Source organism: Ictidomys tridecemlineatus, chromosome 1 (assembly GCF_052094955.1).
Source record: "Ictidomys tridecemlineatus isolate mIctTri1 chromosome 1, mIctTri1.hap1, whole genome shotgun sequence".
Classification (NCBI taxonomy): Eukaryota; Metazoa; Chordata; class Mammalia; order Rodentia; family Sciuridae; genus Ictidomys; species Ictidomys tridecemlineatus.
The window spans coordinates 48,785,663-48,804,842 of record NC_135477.1 but is presented as its reverse complement, the minus strand read 5'-3'; the positions used below and the strand labels follow the sequence as shown (position 1 = coordinate 48,804,842).

Below are 19,180 nucleotides of genomic sequence, written 5' to 3'. Positions count from 1 at the left end.
ATGTGAGAGTTAAGAAACATAAAAATTATTTTTATAGTCATCTGAGCGACAACACTAATACCTGTTATGAAGTTAGTAAAAAATGCCATAGCCATAGCGGTTAGAGTTACTTACAGATAGCTTCGTTACAAAGAGCCAAAGCTGTAGCACAGTCTCCCTTTTGTTCCAGATGCAGCGACTCTTCAAACATTGAATTTGCCTCTTGCAGAGACCTCTCAAAGCCGTCACTCCTCCCTGAAAGGGCCAGTACTTTTTGTTTTCATTATAATTAATTCCAACTTCATCTATGTACTGCTGTTTCCCTTTGGTGCACATAGATCCTTGTTGCCAAGTCATTGGTCTATCCTTATTTCAACTGTCCATTACTATTAAGAAGTCCCTGAAACAAGTACACCCATTTTTGCTTTACCCAAGATCTTCCAAGGCCCTGAAAGAGAGGCATGTCATTGCCAGCCATATGTTCTAACTCGAAGACTTCTCAGGGACTCCCTCCATGAAAGAACAAAATATGTCTATAACAACATGACTTCTCATGGCTAAAACTGAACTGCTCTTCCATAGTGTTACAATACACATCCTGCCAGAGTATCAGAATGCCACAGACTTCCAATGCTGTTATGGCAAAGATGGCTTCACTATTCTATGAAAAGTATTCCATATCACTTCTTTCCTATAGCAATTCACAGATATCTCTTCATCACCCTTAACTAAAAAGTCAGTAAAACTCTTGGGCACAAGGGGTCTACAGTTCCTACCATGGCAGTTGAATCGCATTTGTTGTTACATAAACATACCTTTCACCAGCACTACTAAGTATTTATTTTTATCATGCCCTTGTGTGGGGAGCCATTCTCACACGTGATTGGGCAACTCCCGGTTTGGGTGTGAGGCGCTCTGGCTAAACTGTGTCGGAGCTTTCCCGACCCTCTCCTGGTGCGAGAGCCTGTCCGTGTGGGGGTGTGACTTGACCACTGACCCTGGGGCCAATCACTGACCCTGACCTTGGAGTGCTGCCCCCCTCAACCTTCATTGGATGGAATTCTCCCCTGAATTTCTTGTTCCCCAATAAAAGGCCACTCCCTAGCGTGCTCTCTCTCTCTCCTGCTAGCCCTGAGTAATCCCTGCTGCCCTACAGGGTGGTTTGAGGTGTGAGTCAGAGGGAGAGCCGACTCGTACCTGGTCATAGAAAAAGGTAATTGAGTCTGTGTTTATTTCGATCTCACTAGCTTTTATGCCAAGAACCTCTTTAATGAAACCAGTGCGCTGGTCGCATGGTGGAACCCTTGCTCATCAAAACTATCCCCAAAAGGCACCTTCCCATATAACAAGTTGAGGACATTCCTTTCTCCTCTCAAAGTGGATGAGTTTCAAAGCAGGTGCTGAAGAATCCAGAGGAAAAGGCAAGGAAATAAGTAAAGGCAACTTCTGTAAATGAACCCTGAAGCTTATTTACCCCCTTGCCTTCTACTCACTCATAACCATAAATTGGTTAAAAAAAAAAACTATAATTTAAGTTCATCTACCACTGGGATTGACACTGAACATTTACAAGGGGGAGGGGCTGTGGGGCAGGGATCAAACTGTCTTAATCATTCTTCTCCATAATATCTTCTTATCTCCAGCTGGAAATGCTAAGATAAGATCTTCCATATCCCTAAAATTCCCTTCTTAATTCACCCTGGCTTTTAGAAAGTATTTCCACTACTACAGCAGAAGTAGCAGGTTAGTTCTGAAGAAGCTGGCACTCAGGTTTCACTTCATCAATAGAAGTGTGGTTTTCCCCATTCCCAGGTCCAAAGTTCTTCCATTATATTTGGAATCAACTAAATTTATACTACCAATATAATCCAAGATGGATGGTAGCTAAAGCCATTAAAAAAAATAATAAGTTTATAGGCTAGGAATGGTAGAGCACTTGCCTAGCATGCACAAAGACCTGTGTTCGATCCCCAGACCTGCAAAAATAAAATGAATGCTCAAATTTATTTAACATCCTTGCCTTCTACTCACTCATAACCGTAAATTGGTAGAAAGCTATTATTTAGGTTCACCAATAATTGGAATTCAAATTAAGCCTTCACAAAGTCACAGGTGGAAAGAAAAGATCTTAGGCAAACTATAGTTAATGACTATACTGGATATAAATTCTTTTTTATTTTTTTACTTGTAGAGGGACACAATACCTTTATTTTACTTATTTTTTTTTAATGTGGCTCTGATAATTGAACCCAGTGTCTCACACATACTAGGCAAGCGCTCTCTACCACTGAGCCACATCTCTAGCCCCATGGATTTAAATTCTTATCATCCAAAATCTTAGCACTTCGTTCCTTCTCTCAGGAGATCCAAAATGTATGAAGAACTGACAAATACAGGCAGGGAGATTCCCTCTAAACTGTACTGCTCAATTGACAGAGGAGGGAAAAGACAAGGAGAAAGATGACAAGATTCCTCTTTCGAAACAATATAAATTTGTGACACCAAAGTGATTTAGCTAAAGGTCAAAATGGAAGAAAAGACTACGCAAATACAGAGACAACTAAGGAATTGGGCATTTTTATTTATTTTTTTGTTTTTGCTGTTTTTTTTTTTTTTTTTTTTTTTGGTACCAGGGATTGAATCCAGGGATCCAGGGGTGCTTAACCACTGAACATTCCCAGTCCTTTTTAATATTTTATTTAGGAGATAAGAGTCTCACTGAGTTGCTTAGGGCCTCGCTTAATTGCTGAGCTGGCTTTGAATTTGTGATCCTCTTACCTCAGCCTTCTGAGCCACTGGGAATGCAGGCATGTGCCATTATGCCAGCTAGGAATTGGGCATTTAAAACTCATTTTAAAACAAATACAATGCCTGGGAAATATATGACAGTTGCTTTGAATCAAAGACAATAGGGGTTGGGGATATAGCTCAGCTGGCAGAGTGCTTGCCTCCCATGCACAAGGCCCTGGGTTCAATCCCCAGCACCACACACACACACACACACACACACACACACACACACACAAAGAATGAATGTTGAGGGCTGGGTTGTGGCTCAATGGTAAAGCACTTTCCCAGCCTGTGTGAGATAACTGGATTTGATCCTCAGCACCACGTAAAAATAAATAAATAAGATAAAGGTATTGTGGAGGGGGAAAAAAAAAAAGTAGGACTGCTGGGCATGCCACGATGGAGCATGGCTGAAATCCCAGAGACATGGGAAGATGAGACAAGAGGATTGCAAGTTTGGAGCCAGCTGGTGAATTTAGCAGGACCATGTTTCAAAATAAAAAAAATAAGGCTGGGTGCAGTAGTGCACACCTGTAATCCCAGGGGCTCAGGAGGATGAGGCAGGAAGATTGCAAGTTCAAAGCCAGTCTCAGTAACTTATTGAGGCTCTAAGCAATTTAGTCAGACCTTGTCTCAAAAGAAAAAATGAAATGGGCTGGGGATGTGGCTCAGTAGTTAAGTGCCCCTGGGTTCAATCCTGGTACAAAAAAAAAAAAAAAAAAGAAAAAGTAAATTAAGGGGCTAGGAATGCAGAGCTCAATATAAGAGCACTTACCTAGCATGCATGAGAGTCTGGGCTCAATCCCCAGCACCACATGAATTTTTGTAAAAAGTAAATTAGGAAAATAAAAGTAAATTAGGCGGGCTGGGGATGTGGCTCAAGCGGTAGCGCGCTTGCCTGGCATGTGTGCGGCCTGGGTTCGATCCTCAGCACCACATACCAACAAAGATGTTGTGTCCGCCGAGAACTAAAAAATAAATATTAAAAATTCTCTCTCTCTCTCTCTCTCTTCTCTCTCACTCTCTCTTAAAAAAAAAAAAAAAGTAAATTAGGCTTTGGGTTCTCAGATCCTATTTGACAGATCTACTTCGCTAAAGCTCCAGGTGAGGTTATCTCCGAGTATGGTTTTTTTTTTTTTTCCCAGCAAATAGAATTTCCCTCACTATCAGTGTGGCTCACTTCTTTTTTGCTATTTTTGAATTGAGGCTACTTTCATTTATACCTTCTGTAGAGATGTTCATAGAATATATTTTTCATGAATAATATACTATCTCTGATCTATTGGGCTTTAGTAGACATGCCCAAAATTAGTATCTATCTCTTATCACAAGGCTTGTCACCTCTTACTTTAACTCTCACTGGAATGACTGACTTAAAAAAATATATAACTTCTAAAGAGAACACAGGGAACTTACAAGCTTGGATCTTTTTTCATACCTTTTCTCTCTGTTTGCATTACTAACAACCTAATTCTCACAACAATTACCCTGATTCTGCAGTTCATCCAAGTCCATGAAGCGGCTGGGATGAGGGTTAAACCCTTTAGCAACCTCTAATTCCTTCTCTCGTTTCCTTCGAAGTTCCTGTTCCTGGGCCCTCCTGGTCACCTCTTCCTGCAATTCATCCAGTTCACTTTTAGAAGATACCTCCCCACCTAGGACATAAGCAAAGGAGAAGCTAAATCAACATTTCTATAAAAAAGATAAAACACCTGCTAAATTTATGACTACTTTGATATGTTTTTTTTTTCTTTTGGAACTCTTCTCTTTAATTTGAAGTAAATGTTTTGAATACTGATATCCATATCAAATTCTGGACCCTGAATAATAAAAATCACAGCAAAACAAAAAAAACTATGAACATTTGGTATAACAACATGACACCTAACACTTGCTAAACATTTTCAATGTATTAGGAACAGTTTTAAGCACTTTTACATATATTATTTAACACTCATAATTGATGATGAGAATTACCTTCATTTTAGGAATGAGAAAGTTGAGTCATGAAAAGAGTAACACAGTTGGCAAAAGATAGAGGTAACTTCAAGTCACTAAGTTAAATTCATAATCCATGCTCTTAACCAGTAGGAAGCACTCTATCAGAGCTTCAAGCAAGTCATTTGGGCTTCTCGCCCTTAATTTCTTTCTTCCTTTCTTTTTTCTTTTCTTTTCTTTCTTTCTTTCTTTTTTTTTTTTTTTTTTTTTTTGTGGTGCTAAGGATTAAACCCATGGCCTTGTGCATATGAGGCAAGCACTCTACCAACTGAGCTATAGCCCTAGCCCTCGCCCTTAATTTGTAAAATGTCCACAGTAGTAAAAACTCCACTGCATAAGTGTTCATAGATTTAGAATGATTTTCATAATAAATTGTTTATCATGTATTATATCATGTATAGTATGTAGTAATATATATAATATGTATAATATGATTTCTTCTTTTTTTGGTACTGGGGATTGAACTCAGGGGCACTCAACCACTGAACCACATCCTCAGCCCTATTTTGAATTTTATTTAGAGACAGGGTCTCACTGAGTTGCTTAGTCCCTTGCTAAGTTGCTGAGGCTGGCTTTGAACTCGCAATTCTCCTGCCTCAGCCTCCAGAGCTGCTGGGACTACAGGCATGCACCATCATGCACGGCTCACTTTTTTTTAAATGGTGTTGAGAAGTTGGAGATATAATTCAGTGGTATAACGCTTGTCTAGTATGCGTAAGGACCTGGATTTGATCAGCAGCACTATAAAAAATAAAAAATAAAAAAATAATGGTGAGGGATGGGGATATGGCTCAGTGGTGGAGTGCTCGCCTAGCACATGTAAGTCACTGGGTTTGATCCTCAGCACCACATATAAATAAATAAAATAAAGGTATTGTGTCCATCTACAACTAAAAATATTTTTTTAAAATGATGGTGACCCATATATATATTTATATTTATATATATACACACATACACACATACATACATATATACCTAAAGTATGTACTGTATAAGCATAAAAAAAGAGGTAGAAATATATATAACATAATGATAATACTGATACGTTCGATTTCAGGAGGCAAAAGCAGGTTAATAAATTATTCTGCTTGATTTACTTCTATAATTTTTTCACTTTTTATTGTTGCATTATAGTTGTACATAACTGTGGAATTTGTTGTTGCATATTCATACATGCACATAATATAGCAATATATTTGGTCTATATTACTCCTCAGTATTTCCCTTTCCCTTCCCTCCTTCCTCCCTCTGGTCTCTTTCCTCTACTCTAATGATTTCCCTTCAATTTTTAGGAGATCCCTCCAACTTTTCTGTTCATTTTTCCTCTCTAGCTTCCACATGAGAAAAAACATGTGATTGTAGTTTTTTATTTTTTTTTAAGTGATTGAACCTCAGATAAAAAGTGCCATGCCGGGTGCAGTGGCGCACACCTGTAATCCCAGCAACTCGGAAGCCTAAGGCAGGAGGATTATGAGTTCAAACCCAGCCTCAGCAAAAGCAAGTTACTAAGCAACTCAGTGAGACGGCATCTCTAATAAAATATAAAAAAGGGCTGGGGATGTAGCTCAATGGTTAAGTGTCCCTGAGTTTAATCCCTGGTACTACCCCCTGCTAAAAAATATGTGCCTTAATAGAATGATTAGATCAAACTGTGGGACCTGTAGGGCTTATTATACAAAAAGGATGGTGGAATTATATGTTAAGGGAAGAATTTTGGAATTATATGTTAGGGGAAGAATTTTGTCATAACTTTTTTTGTTGTGAATTTTGTTGTGAAATCCTGTCATATTTTATGTAGCTGATCCAGAATTGAGGATTACTGGGGAAATCACTCTTTAGTATATTGCAAAGGTACTGACTATCTGAAGAAGGGAAAAAAGGGCAATATGCTTATGTATGATCACATGTTTCTTAAAAGAATGTCACTCAACATGAAAGAAATTAAAATGTAGGAAACAAACAAACCAAATGTGTAACTTCAATGGGAAGCATAAATTTCTTCCACTGGTCTCTAATTTACTCTAACCCAGTATTCCTAACGTATATGACTCTATGGGTATTACTCGGTTCTACCAGATGTCAGCAACCTATAGCACACATATTAAAAAACTAAAATGGTTTGTGTATTTTTATTAATACTGCTGCATACCCCCTATCCAACCACCTGTAAGAACCTTCAGTAACTGTCAAGAGACTTGGTAGTTAAGACTAGGATGTACAGGCAAGGGTAATGTTAAGTTTGAATCACTAATTTCACAGTTTTGCCCATAGCCTATATGTCCTTTCTGTATCTCAATTCATAGTACTAATCAATAATAAACTAATTTCTGAGGAAGCTACCCCTATACTAAGGAAAACACTAAGATTTATTCTTTTTAAGAATGGAGTTGTTATTACTGCTGATCACCAATTTTTTCTCCCTTTATTCCCACAAGGACTCTCTCCAAAGTAGAAACACTGAGGCAAGTCATGATACAGAACAAAAAAAAAAAAAAAAAAGATAAATCCAAAGATGGAGCAGCTAGAAAACCTCCGTATTAACATTCTGAAGATATACTCAAACTATAACTGTCCTCTAACTTATTTAAATCTACTCAGGTAAGGCTGTTCCCCAAATAGAATTAATCTTCAAATCCAGTCCTCCAAATCCACTGTCCTTCTGCTTACCTGAAAGGGGTTGAGTTTTTGTCCAGCCACTCATGGATACTGTGGAGTCCACCTCTAGGATGCTACTGCTGTGAGACTTTGGGATATGACGCCAAGAAGGGACTATCCCAGCTGATCTCTTAGCACTTGGATCCCTTCAAAAAAGAACCCAGAATCTAGTAGAAGCATCAGAAGGGTGATTACTTGCAATATTAACAAGACTAAATTCCTACAACAAAACATCAAACTAATATAATTAAAGTTTCTGAGAGCCAGGCATGGTAGCACGCACCTGCAGTCCTAACTACTCAGGAAGCTGAGGCAGGAGGACTGTTTGAGCCAGGAGTTCAAAGACAGCCTGAATATAGCAAGAGCCCTTCTTTTTAAAAAAGGATGGGGAAGGGGAAGCTGGGGATGTAGCTCAAAGGTAAGCACTTGCCTAGAACATGTAAGGTCCTGAGTTCAATCCTAGTATAAAACACACACACACACACACACACATACACGCTACTGCTAAACTTCTTCTGGAAATTGAAAAATATTACAATCCCTCCATTTTCAATTCCACTCGTTTCCTCCATTTTATCTTAACTCATTTACAATATCTTATGCTTCTAACATACATAGTATCTGACACAACAGAAACTTAAAATAATATTAAATGAATTAATGAACATATTATATATTATCTTCCCTTTTCCTGCTAAATTTTTTTCTTTTTTTCCCTTGTGGTGGTGGTGGGGACCAAACCCAAAGCCTTGTGCATGCTAGGCAAGTACTCTACTACTGAACTATATCCCCAGCCCAATCTTATTAAATATTTTGGCATTATCTCATGTGCAAAACGGAAAAGGGTCCTGTGCCTACAGAAGAAGAGTGGCAAAGAATGAGGATATGATATCACCCTTGCAGAAAATATAATCTTTCCTTTTAGAGCAGCTATACTATTAGTGAAATTGTGTCTGTGGCAACTCAGTAAAACTAATATATGTAGATCAAAAACACATAGAACAAACTGCCTTACAAGTAGAATGCAATGAACTCTGTCTAAATTGTCATCATTATCTTATAGGATTATGAATATCACTGGCTTCATAAAACCCAGAATACCCAGTTACCCTAAAAAACCAAACAACAACAAAAACTCTTTCAAATTAGAAAGCAAGAATAAGTAACAATTGAGTTTTTTCTGATTATAGAATTATAAAGGTTTGCTTCACTAATTGATTCATTTGTTGAAAATTATTAAGTAATTTAAAATACATTTTAAAATTATATATATTTAAGATATAGAAAATTATGTTATAAGATACACATAAGATGATAAAAAGATTATTGTAAGTGAAGCAAAATGAACATAACCATCATCTTATATAGTTACTCTTATTTTTGTGGCAAGAGCAGCTAAGATCTCATGTAACATGAATTCTATATACAGTACAATGTTAATACCTATATTCCTCATTGTTGTATATTAGAACTCTAAACTTGTTCATCCTATGTATCATCAGGAAAATTTGAAACAGTTACTTTGCTTTTGGAATCGAATCAGGGGTACTTTACCACTGAGTTTCAACCCCCCAACCCTTTTAATTTTGAGGCAAGTTCTGGCTAAATTACTTCGGTCCTGGCTACATTCCTAAGGCTGGCCTCGAACTTGTAATCCTCCTGCCTCAGCCTCCTGAGTTGCTGAAATTACAGGCATGAGCCATCAAGCCCAGTAAAATATGGAACATTTCACAAATTTACACATCCTTGCAAAAGGGGCCATGTTAATCTTTTTTTGTATTCTTCAAATTTTAGTACAGATGCTGAAGTAGGCACTAAAGAATTATTTTATATCTGATACTTGAAAGCTTTCTCACTTCTTAAGCACCTTTGTTCTTCCTGCCAGCAGAGGGTGCTGCTGCTATATAAAGTTGGTAGAGCACATAGATAATATTAAAGCCCATTTCTCAATTTATTTAAACCATGGTTGAAAACTCCAATTAGGTGGCTCACATTGCTGCAAGGGACAACACCTCTATTCAAAATCCAAACAATACCTGCAGATATTAGAGCTCTCAGGCAAGGCTGCATCCAGGCTGACAGGGCTATTGCTGTTTCTCTCACTGCTCTCATAACCAGATTCCATTCGCTGGATTAGGCGAGGTTGTTGCTCTAAAAGATGAGAGGTTAGTCGTGCTGAGCCCCAGGGTTTGTACTGAGGGCTTGGTCCAACAGGTTTAGTGTTGTAAGCAGGTGGCTTGCTTGGTTCATCTGGTGTAAATTCTTTAGCTATCCCAATAAAAGGACAAGCAAGGAAAAGGAGGTAATTAAACATCTGCCTATATAAAGACCTATCCCTCTCTCCAACCACTCATTCATTGAACTCACATTCCCCCTAAACCAGACATCAGAGTAAAAATGTACCTTGCCAGGTATATCAGAAAATCAAATTCTTAAAAATACCATCATCTTTATTATAAAGTCCAATTCTTCCCTAATTATCTCCTTACCTGAGTCCTCAGCAAAAGGGCTAAGCTGGGTATAGCCACAATGCTTCCTTTTGTCCTTACTAAAAATACTGTCAATATTCAGAGATTCTCGTTTGGGTCTCCATGTTGGTCGATACTTGCTAGAAGAACTGGATTTTGACTCACTGCTGGTACTCTCTATTTCCCAATCATGAGAGTGTAAACACAGGTTCCTAAGAGGTTTTTTGTCAGGTTGGTCTCCTCCCCTACCCCCACAGGGAGATCCTATATTGGTCTGAGAAGCCAGGGATGGTCTGTTATGAATTATATTGCTGACTGTCTCTTTAAAATCCCTTAGCCTGTTGGTGCTGCTGGATGATTTGGAGGCATTCCTAGGAGCCTGTTTCTCTTTCAGTGTTTCTCCTAAAAAACACAAAGAATGAATCAAATATAGATGTTTAAAGTGATTAGAAATACCCAGATCATAAAGTCCAGAAAGTAAGGAAAAACCCTTTGAACAGAAAGGAGAAGCCAACAGTCTGAATGTGACACAAGTTTGATAGGAAATGAAAATGAGAAGCAATGCAGAAGCTTGCCTTCACTGTGATATCCTGAGGCCTGTGGCTCATCACCTTTCCTCCTAAGACGGCCAGAGTTCCTCTTGCGCTCTACTGGGGACCCTTTCTTGGATGTGTGTTTCTGATTACATTCACTATCAGTCAGATGTCCTAAAAGAACAAGGAAATGGGAGTAAGCTGGTATCTGAGTTTCCTCCATCCCTTGAGAGCCTAGGGATTCATGGCAGTACCACAGATTAGAAGCATTTGTGGCCAAAGATATCTATGAATAGGTTTCTCTCTGTAGATAAATGCAGAGAAACTCAGACATTTAACAACAGCTTCCAAATGTAAAATGTCTCCTGAGCAATTACCAGACTCAAACCACACTCATAATCTTTCCAATGACCAGAAGGACTAAAGACACATGCTTAGTAACTTTTTGTTTTGCCTCTTTACTGCTAGGAATCAAACCTAGAGCCTCGCAAATACTAAGCAGGTACTCTACCAGATACATCCCAAATCTTGGTAAATTTTAAAAGTAAGTTTTAAAGCTTCTATAAAAATGTCATGTATATGTATATGTATATATATATTTCACAAATTGAATAAAGAGTTCTTCTTTATTTGGCAACACATATTAAGTGAAGTTGGATTTTTAGTACATTTGGTATTATCTCATGGGCCTCAGCATTTGATCAAAAGAGTTCTGATTATGTATGGCTTAAAGACCCAGTTCTAAACAGTCCTTAAATAAGCATCACTTAAAAAGACATTTCAGGGGCTGTAGCTGTAGCTCAGTGGTAGACCGCATGCCTGATATGTGTGAGGCAGTGATTTTGATCCTCAGCAACACATAAAAATAATAAAATAAAGGTAAATAAATAAATTTTAAAAAATAAAAGACATTTCAATTTTGATTAATTCTCTTTTTCATCTTCTACCCATGCTTTGCCTGACTCAACTTCACCCAGACATTATATTTTATAGTCCCTCAATAGTAATTATTAGGAAACCCAGGGAGGCTGGGATATTTTATGCAATTTTCCCTGCTTCATGCCCATAGCAGACAAATGTCCTGAGTATGATTCTGACTTTACAACAAAGATTAGGTTCTAAATGATATAGTTAACTAAGCTGCTAAAAGCCAGAAGGTGAATTAAATTTGAAGACATGCTTAGAGAAAACTCCCTTGCTTCTCAAATACACATAGAGTTAACAGAAATTTGTTTTCATGTTTGTATATGAAAATCCTTGTTGATATTCAGGTATCATCAAAGTAGTGATATGGATACTTATTTTCTACCAATGGCTCCATATATTCTTTTATTGCTTTTTTTTTCTTTTGTTGTATTTGGGCTGATAAAAAAAAAAGATTTAAGGAAGGAAGAAATTACTTGGAGCAACTAAATCTTACAATGTAAAGACAGGTCCCATAATCAAACCTTTATTTAACATAAACCTCACTTTCCTAGAAAAAGCACCCAGTTTATTGTTGTTCTGGCTTCTCCCTGGTTCACTATTTCAGAAATATGGCCTTATAGTCACACCTAACACCATCTATGCAGCAGTCATCAAAAGAAATACAACATGAATTTGATCAACTTCTAGGTCTAATTACCAATTTATGAGAAATAAGAGAAAAAGTTAAAGTATACCTAGGGATAAAATCAGCAAAATTCAAAATGTAAGAAATGTACAGAACAAAATACCTAGTTCTTCAACAATAAATTGCAAGGAGAAAAACAGAGGCAAAGCCTATAAGTTAAAAGTAATCTAAAAGACTCAACCTATCACAATGTACAGACCTCATTTGGATTTTATGTGAAACACAAAAATAATTTTTAAAATATGACATTTATAAAATAATATTTGAACACTCATTGGCTATTTAGTGGTTTTAAGGAATTATCTTCTTTGTGGGGGTGGGGCCAGTGCTGGGGATCTAACCCAGGGCCTCATTTATGCTGGGCAAACATTATTCCACTGAGCTATATCCCCAGCTCTCATTACTATTTTTAAATGTAATAATGCTTTGTATAAAAAAAAATTATGTTTTGGCAACACATACCAAACTATTTATGAAAGAAATACAATGCTTGGGATTTGGTTCAAAATAATTCAGGAGTGGGAAAAGTGGGTATAACTAAATTGGTTATGAATTATCATTACTAAACTAAGTGATGGGTACCTAAAGGGGCAGTATACTCTTCTATATACTTATGAATGCGTGAAATTCTCAATTAAAAAAGGCCAGGCAGAGATTATAACTCCCCAATATAAAGCCAGAAACTCACAAATTCCCCAATTTCTTAAGAACACGGGCACTGGGCTAGAGTTGCGGCTCAGTGGTAGAGTGCTTGCTCACATGTGTGAGGCACTGGTTTTGATTCTCAGCATTGGATGTAAATAAATGAATAAAATAAAGTCCATCAACAATTTTAAAAAATATTGAAAAAAAAAAGAGGCTGGGGATATAGATTAGTTAGTATGAGTGCTTGCCCTAGGTTCAATACCCAGCACCAAAAAACAACAACAAAAAAAGAATATGGGTACTGTTTTATGCCTCAGATGTTCTATCTCCCATGATGAACTTTTCATCTCAGGATTCACTCTATTCTTTCTTGTATTCACTATATTGGTTTCTTCCACTGACGCAGGTATACTCTCCTACAGATAAAATAATTTAAGAATGTTCTCTGTGTGGAATGCACAATGATAGCAAATAACCGGAGAAAAACAGACTTTAGAAATAATCACATCAAACAATCATATTACAATGGCCCTTATTGATTTGTTGCTGTTGACAGGAGTGTGTGCAATGGAGTATCATTGTTCATTCAGAAGTGTGTTGTTTCCTTGCATTCCACATAATTACCCAAGTTCTGTGCCTTTCTACCCTTCATGGCAAACATTTCTGACTTGCCTCTGTTTCTTTTTCTTGGGAGACCTTCTATGCAGGAATTGAATTAGGCAAGAAGGGTCCTCTGTGTAAGTCCCTACCTGTGTCCCGACTGCTCTGGGACATGGAATCATTCTCCACATTACAGATGACTGTCCCCTGAGAATCAGAAGAGAAGTGACTGACCACAGACTCATGGTGGGAGTGTTTGTAGGGATAGCTCTCTGTTGAGGAATCTGTTCGAGTGTCACTTGAGATGGAGGGCTCCCTCCCTAAGGGAAGGAGGAAACACATATGCAAAAGTGAGGAAAGACAGTGACAAAGAAGAAAAGAAATGGATGCAACAAAAGACTATAAAGCAAGAACCTCCTGGAAGGGTGAGAAAGATATATTACAGAGTCATTCTTCTTAAATTCCAGACACACATAAAATTCCTTCCACTTTGCCCCTAACTTGTCAAAGCCCTCACTTTGCCTGCCACTGTGCAAAACTGTGGGATTTGAGAAAACCTATGGGGAAAAAGTGGAAGAAATGAAAACATTGTGGGAGGTAAGATTGATTTGGATGGAAAGTCCCAGGCCAACCCTATCCTATAATATTTTTCCCAAACTGCCATGAATGTTGCTATAAAATTTTAATTGACATTATATGCATTTTTAATACCACTGAGAAATTATGAGGCAGATATCTAATCTTTGGTTTTAATTAGTTCAGTGAGAATGCTTTCTTTCAAACACCTAACTGAAATATGCACAGTAGATCAAATGAGTGATTTATGAGAGAAGTAAAACAGGTCTGTGTGGGGTACAATAAGTATGAAGAAAGCACCAGATACCAAGCAGTAGGGAAGGAGAAAAATGTCAAATCCAAATATCTTCTCCTTCATAAATATACTAAGAGTCACTGCTATATCCAGAAGAGGGAAAATTTTTTTTTCTTCTTCCTTGTCAGAAATCAGACCAAAACTATTAAGATTATAGTTCAAATATTAAGAACCTCTATGGGCTAGTCTGAGACTGTAGCCATCAAACTGAAAACTGTTTGCATAGGAAATCATTTAAGTTCTAAAAATTTGACTCAGAAAAGAGAAATTGATTTATAAGTGAAGGAATATCACTCTTGCATTTGGAATTTTAAAACAAAATTCTCTTACCATCCTCCCAAAATGATTAGCTTTACAGTGATTCAATTTTTTTTGTCTTAACAATTCATTTAAGTCACTGTTAAAATTGCTAGTAAAAATCAACCCTCTTTACTAACATTAGAAGACTAATTACTTGAGGTCTCCCTCACAAACTTAGTTTCTTGGTGTAAATAAACAGTTTCCTTCTCACTTCTGAGCTGGGGCAAACTGACTTAGGAAACACACCTTTGAAGGCAGAAGAAAACAAAGCCTGACACAAGTTAGGTTTCAGCACAAGTTGTCAATTCTTTCTTATATATAATGGATCCTCTCTCTCTCTAAGCTAGGCTGTGTGCTAAGCACCCAAATATGAGTCCCAACTATCTGAACACATGGAATGGGAAGGGGGAGAGGTAGAGAAATAGGTTGCTCACCTGAATCTTCACTATCATAGCATGTCCTGCTGTATGACTGGAACTGAGCTTGGGGAGGCAAGTCCTGGGTAGACACTGGGGTACCCTGGGGGTCTGCATAAAGCAGCAGCAAGGGCTGATAATGTCCCTTGATGCATTTGGTTACCACATCCTTCCATTTGGGGCCAATCTATATCAAAAACAATCAGAAAAACATGACAATTATACTTCATATCCACACTTCAAAACATATCTTCTTCTGCAGCTTTACTAAAGAAAAGGGTAAAGAAACAACAAAAAAGATCTTAGACTTAAACTTAATAAATCTTTTTGTTTAATCTTTTTTTGCTAAATCTTTTTAGAAAGCATTAAAAATTCCATAAAATTGGGGCTGGGGCTGTAACTCAGTGGTAGAGTACTTGCTTAGCATGTGTGAGGCATTGGGTTCGATTTTAGCACTCCATATAAATGAATAAATAAAATGAAGATCCATCAACAAAAAAAACCCATAAAATAAATAATAAAATTACTTTTATTTCTGTGAAACATCAATTCAGTTTTAAAATATGAATAAGGCTCTGAACTTCAGTTGCCTAATGACCAAGTTCTTTTCTCAGACATTTGATTAAAGCCTTCATTTGAATTTGCATTTCTATTATTTACTCCTATATATTAAAATCACTTTTAAGAAGCTGAAGAGCACACAGGCTTTCTCTTTCAGACTGATATAGAATAAATGGCATTCAGTTTCAGAGTTCACACATGATAGGGCATAAAATGTTAAACTGCTTAGAATAGACAGCTAAACCTCTCAGTCTTAGCCCTATGATGGATTCAGCTCTGCTATCACAGTGGAAAAGAATAACAGAACAGCCATGGAAACAACAATCCAACCAAATCTCCATGCTCATCCCATCTTAAGCTTGAATCAGGCACACTCTTAAATGTGACCTATATTGTAGCAGTTAGACAATGAGAACAGTGCTTTATTCATAGCAGATATTCAATAAATTTATAACTGAGGTACCATTATATTATTTTATTTTTGTTCCTTCCCCCAAACTTTTTTGCTAACATATTATAGTTGTACATAATAGTGGAATTTACTGTTACAGATTTCTACATGCACATAATACAATATAACTTGGCCAATATCATTCTCATTATTTCAATTAAACACATTTATGCTTCCCCATACAAACCTTTTTTTGTTTTATAACTTTATTTAATAATTTGCTATAAAAATATGGAACACTTCATGAATTTGCTTATCAATTTTGTATAAGGGCCATGCTAACCTCTGTATCATTCCAATCTTAGTACATGTGCTGCTGAAGCAAGCACACAAATATTATAATACCTTATAAAAGTATTTTTCAAATAAAAACCTAATACTCAAATAATTTATATGTCTCCTCAAATTATAACAACAACAAAGAGCAGGGGAGGGGGGGGGAGAGAGAGAGAGAGAGAGAGAGAGAGAGAGAGAAGGGAACTTGACAAAGATACTGCTTCAAGTCCATGAACTGATATATTCAGAAGCTCCCCCTAGTTACTAATGTCATCACAAGGGGCTTCCTACTCATACAGATCACTTTGTGCTTTAGACAGTACCAAGTTTCCTGCTTTAAGTATCACTATGGCCGTATTTTCCCTACATTATCCCTGCAAAACATGTTAATCTGAATAGGACACTTTGGAGAATAAAAAAAAAAATTAAAGAATAACGTATATCAGCCCTCAGACAAAGTATTGCCCACTGGTAATTCCATTCCAAGATTTGGAATTCTAAATTTTGTGTTGACTTTATACCCAAATTTGAGAGATTAGCCTATTCCCACACAAATGAACTAATTAACACACTTTAAAAAATACTTCATCAACTATAAATACAGGACTGTTTTTTCTGATGAGGAGATTCAGAAAAAAATAACAGAAGATACACTGATCCTGTCTTCAAAGAACTAGGCATCTATTGGAGAAGACAAAACTAATAAAATTTGGCATATAGTTACCCAGAAAGATAAAAATATAAAGTACATCTTAAAGACATGGGTGGGATCACCACTCAAAATTACAAAAATGAAAAATGAAGATAAATGAATATCCTTGTTTTTATTTGTTTGGTTTTGGTACTGGGGATTGAAGCCAGGGGTACTTTATCACTGAGTTACATCCCCATCCCTTTTTATTTTGAGACAGAATCTTGCAAAGTTTCTAAGAAACTTGTTAAATTAATGGGACTGGCCTCAAATGAGATTCTCCTGCCTCAGTCTCCTGAGTCACTGGGATTATAGGTGTATGCCACTGTGCCTGGTTATTCTTGCTTTTCTCATTGCAGTCACCAAACCCTTCAAGACAGCCTTGACTATTCCTACCTCCTTGACATGAGCATCATCAAAATACATCCACTTGCGTATCTTTGTTTGAAAAAAGAATGTAGAATAATGTTTGCCATAATAACAGATCATTCCTACTAAGTACAGTTCAGACTGCTTGGCCCGGTCATCTGTCACTCTGAAAAATAGCTATAGGAAAAAAAAGAAAAGAAAGAACTGTTACATATTCAACCATTTCACATCACCTCTCAGTAGGCTCCTCCTCCCTTGCTTCCTCCTCCCTTCAGTCTAAGTTTTTTTTTTACTAGTCCAGATTAATCATCAGAAATAAACCTAAACATCCACAAGACTGGGATCCTAATTAGAATAAGATATATTTCATGCTTATATAAACATATCAAAATGGATTCTAACTAAAAAGAACAAATAAAAATTTAAAAAACAGAAATAAACTTAAGAAGGGAAAAGGAAGGAAGGAAAAGCAAGACAGATGGTGGTCAGTAAGCTGGCAAGAGGTGATGTTTTCTTCATATTTTTCAATATTTTCTCCCTGAAGCCTATCAGGAACCTAGAAAGTGTTTTTATTTAAACACTCTTAATTTTCAAAGGCTTCTTATCAGCTGACCACACAAACCTACATTTCCTACAACAACTTAAGCAGTGGGAAGAAAGTCCTTAGGAGGAGCAATACAACAATTCTGGTTACCAGCATTGCAATTCCTAGGTACCCAACATTGTCCTGAGTACTAAGAGCCACACAAAAACATTTGAGGAAAAGGATTCTGGCCTTGAGGAACATAAATGGTTGAGAAATAAACATAAAATTTAAACAAAAAAGTACAGAATATGCAGACTATAGAAAATTTTTAAAAAGAGATTTTGCTGTGATAGCCTTCTCAGGTCAGATACCTTGAGGAGATCTAAATTAAGTTCCCAGATACTTTATTTATCCTCAATAATGAATTAACTTTAAAACAATGAAGGCTTCCCTTAGTCAAAGGACTATCCTAGAGAGAAACTAGTAGAAAGAAAGCTAGACTTTCTATTCTTCTTGAACTGAAGGAAAACCCTGGCTGTACCTACATTAGGACATAGATTGGATAAAGTAGAGATCCAATCTGAAGACTTCTTCCCTATTTCCCTAAATAAATACACCTCAAAAAACACTAAATTGGGGCTGGGGTTGTGGCTCAGTGGTATAGAGCACATGTGAGGTACTGGGTTCAATCCTCAGCACCACATAAAAAAAGATAAAAGTATTATGTACAACTAAAAAATATATATATATATAAAAAAACCAAAACACTAAATTTTCTTCCAAGCTGCATCATTACCTTCTCAACAGATAGTGGTTTCTTATATGCCTGGGCTCAGGTATCAACTCCTTCAAATCCCATAGCAGATATGGTCAGGATTGCTCACACCTTTGACCTTACTACCTTTTGTTATATATACTTTGCTATACCATGCTGTTATAAACAACAATAAATAGAGCATGCAATAACTCTATTGATTAATTCACTTTTACCAGGAGCTAAGCTCTATGAATCCTATCCTTTCTAAGGTCAAAATCATCCCATTTCTTCTAAAAAGCCTTTACCAACCTTCACAAAGGAGATATGTGAGCATGTATATACAGGTACAGGTATCTATATAAATAAGCATGAGTATATCCATCCAAAACTCTATAATACGTGTCATCTAAGACATACCTTTTTGTGCAGTGCTTGAGCAATACTAAGATACAAGAACTCTAAGTGAGAGATAAAGGTAACTAACACGCACATCACCCAACTTAAGGCAGGTGCCCAGACTGTGGATAACATCTTCTGCCAAGTCTGAATGGTCGGAGTCCCATACCAGCCCAATTGTGATAATCTGCGGAGCATTCATCAACACACGTCGAATCCGGATCCTCTCTCCACAGTTGCTCTGAAATATATATACCATGCTAAATCAACAAGTTTCCCACTG

The 19,180-nt window shown here is 37.0% G+C and overlaps 1 protein-coding gene and 2 non-coding genes across 24 annotated transcripts in view; all 3 read right to left on the bottom strand.

The window, feature by feature from the left end:
- Positions 1 to 19,180, bottom strand: part of Usp54 (ubiquitin specific peptidase 54) — a 129,996-nt gene that overhangs the window by 18,709 nt on the left and 92,107 nt on the right. For 16 of the 22 annotated variants that reach the window (XM_078040340.1, XM_021726736.3, XM_078040350.1 and 13 more), the window contains 10 exons: positions 18,992 to 19,138; positions 17,246 to 17,395; positions 14,889 to 15,057; positions 13,433 to 13,603; positions 10,469 to 10,600; positions 9,915 to 10,295; positions 9,462 to 9,693; positions 7,438 to 7,571; positions 4,257 to 4,424; positions 115 to 234 (listed from right to left, as the gene is read on the bottom strand). In XM_078040340.1, the coding sequence (XP_077896466.1) occupies positions 115 to 234; positions 4,257 to 4,424; positions 7,438 to 7,571; positions 9,462 to 9,693; positions 9,915 to 10,295; positions 10,469 to 10,600; positions 13,433 to 13,603; positions 14,889 to 15,057; positions 17,246 to 17,395; positions 18,992 to 19,138 (1,804 nt within the window). The remainder of the gene's footprint in view (positions 1 to 114; positions 235 to 4,256; positions 4,425 to 7,437; positions 7,572 to 9,461; positions 9,694 to 9,914; positions 10,296 to 10,468; positions 10,601 to 13,432; positions 13,604 to 14,888; positions 15,058 to 17,245; positions 17,396 to 18,991; positions 19,139 to 19,180) is intronic. The other 6 variants (XM_078040361.1, XM_021726731.3, XM_021726732.3 and 3 more) reach the window with 3 other exon arrangements.
- LOC120885971 (U6 spliceosomal RNA) lies at positions 9,138 to 9,240 on the bottom strand. Its single transcript, XR_005728757.1, has one exon. It is a non-coding gene; the product is annotated as a U6 spliceosomal RNA (small nuclear RNA).
- On the bottom strand, positions 16,108 to 16,211 carry LOC120885946 (U6 spliceosomal RNA). The gene has a single exon (XR_005728740.1). It is a non-coding gene; the product is annotated as a U6 spliceosomal RNA (small nuclear RNA).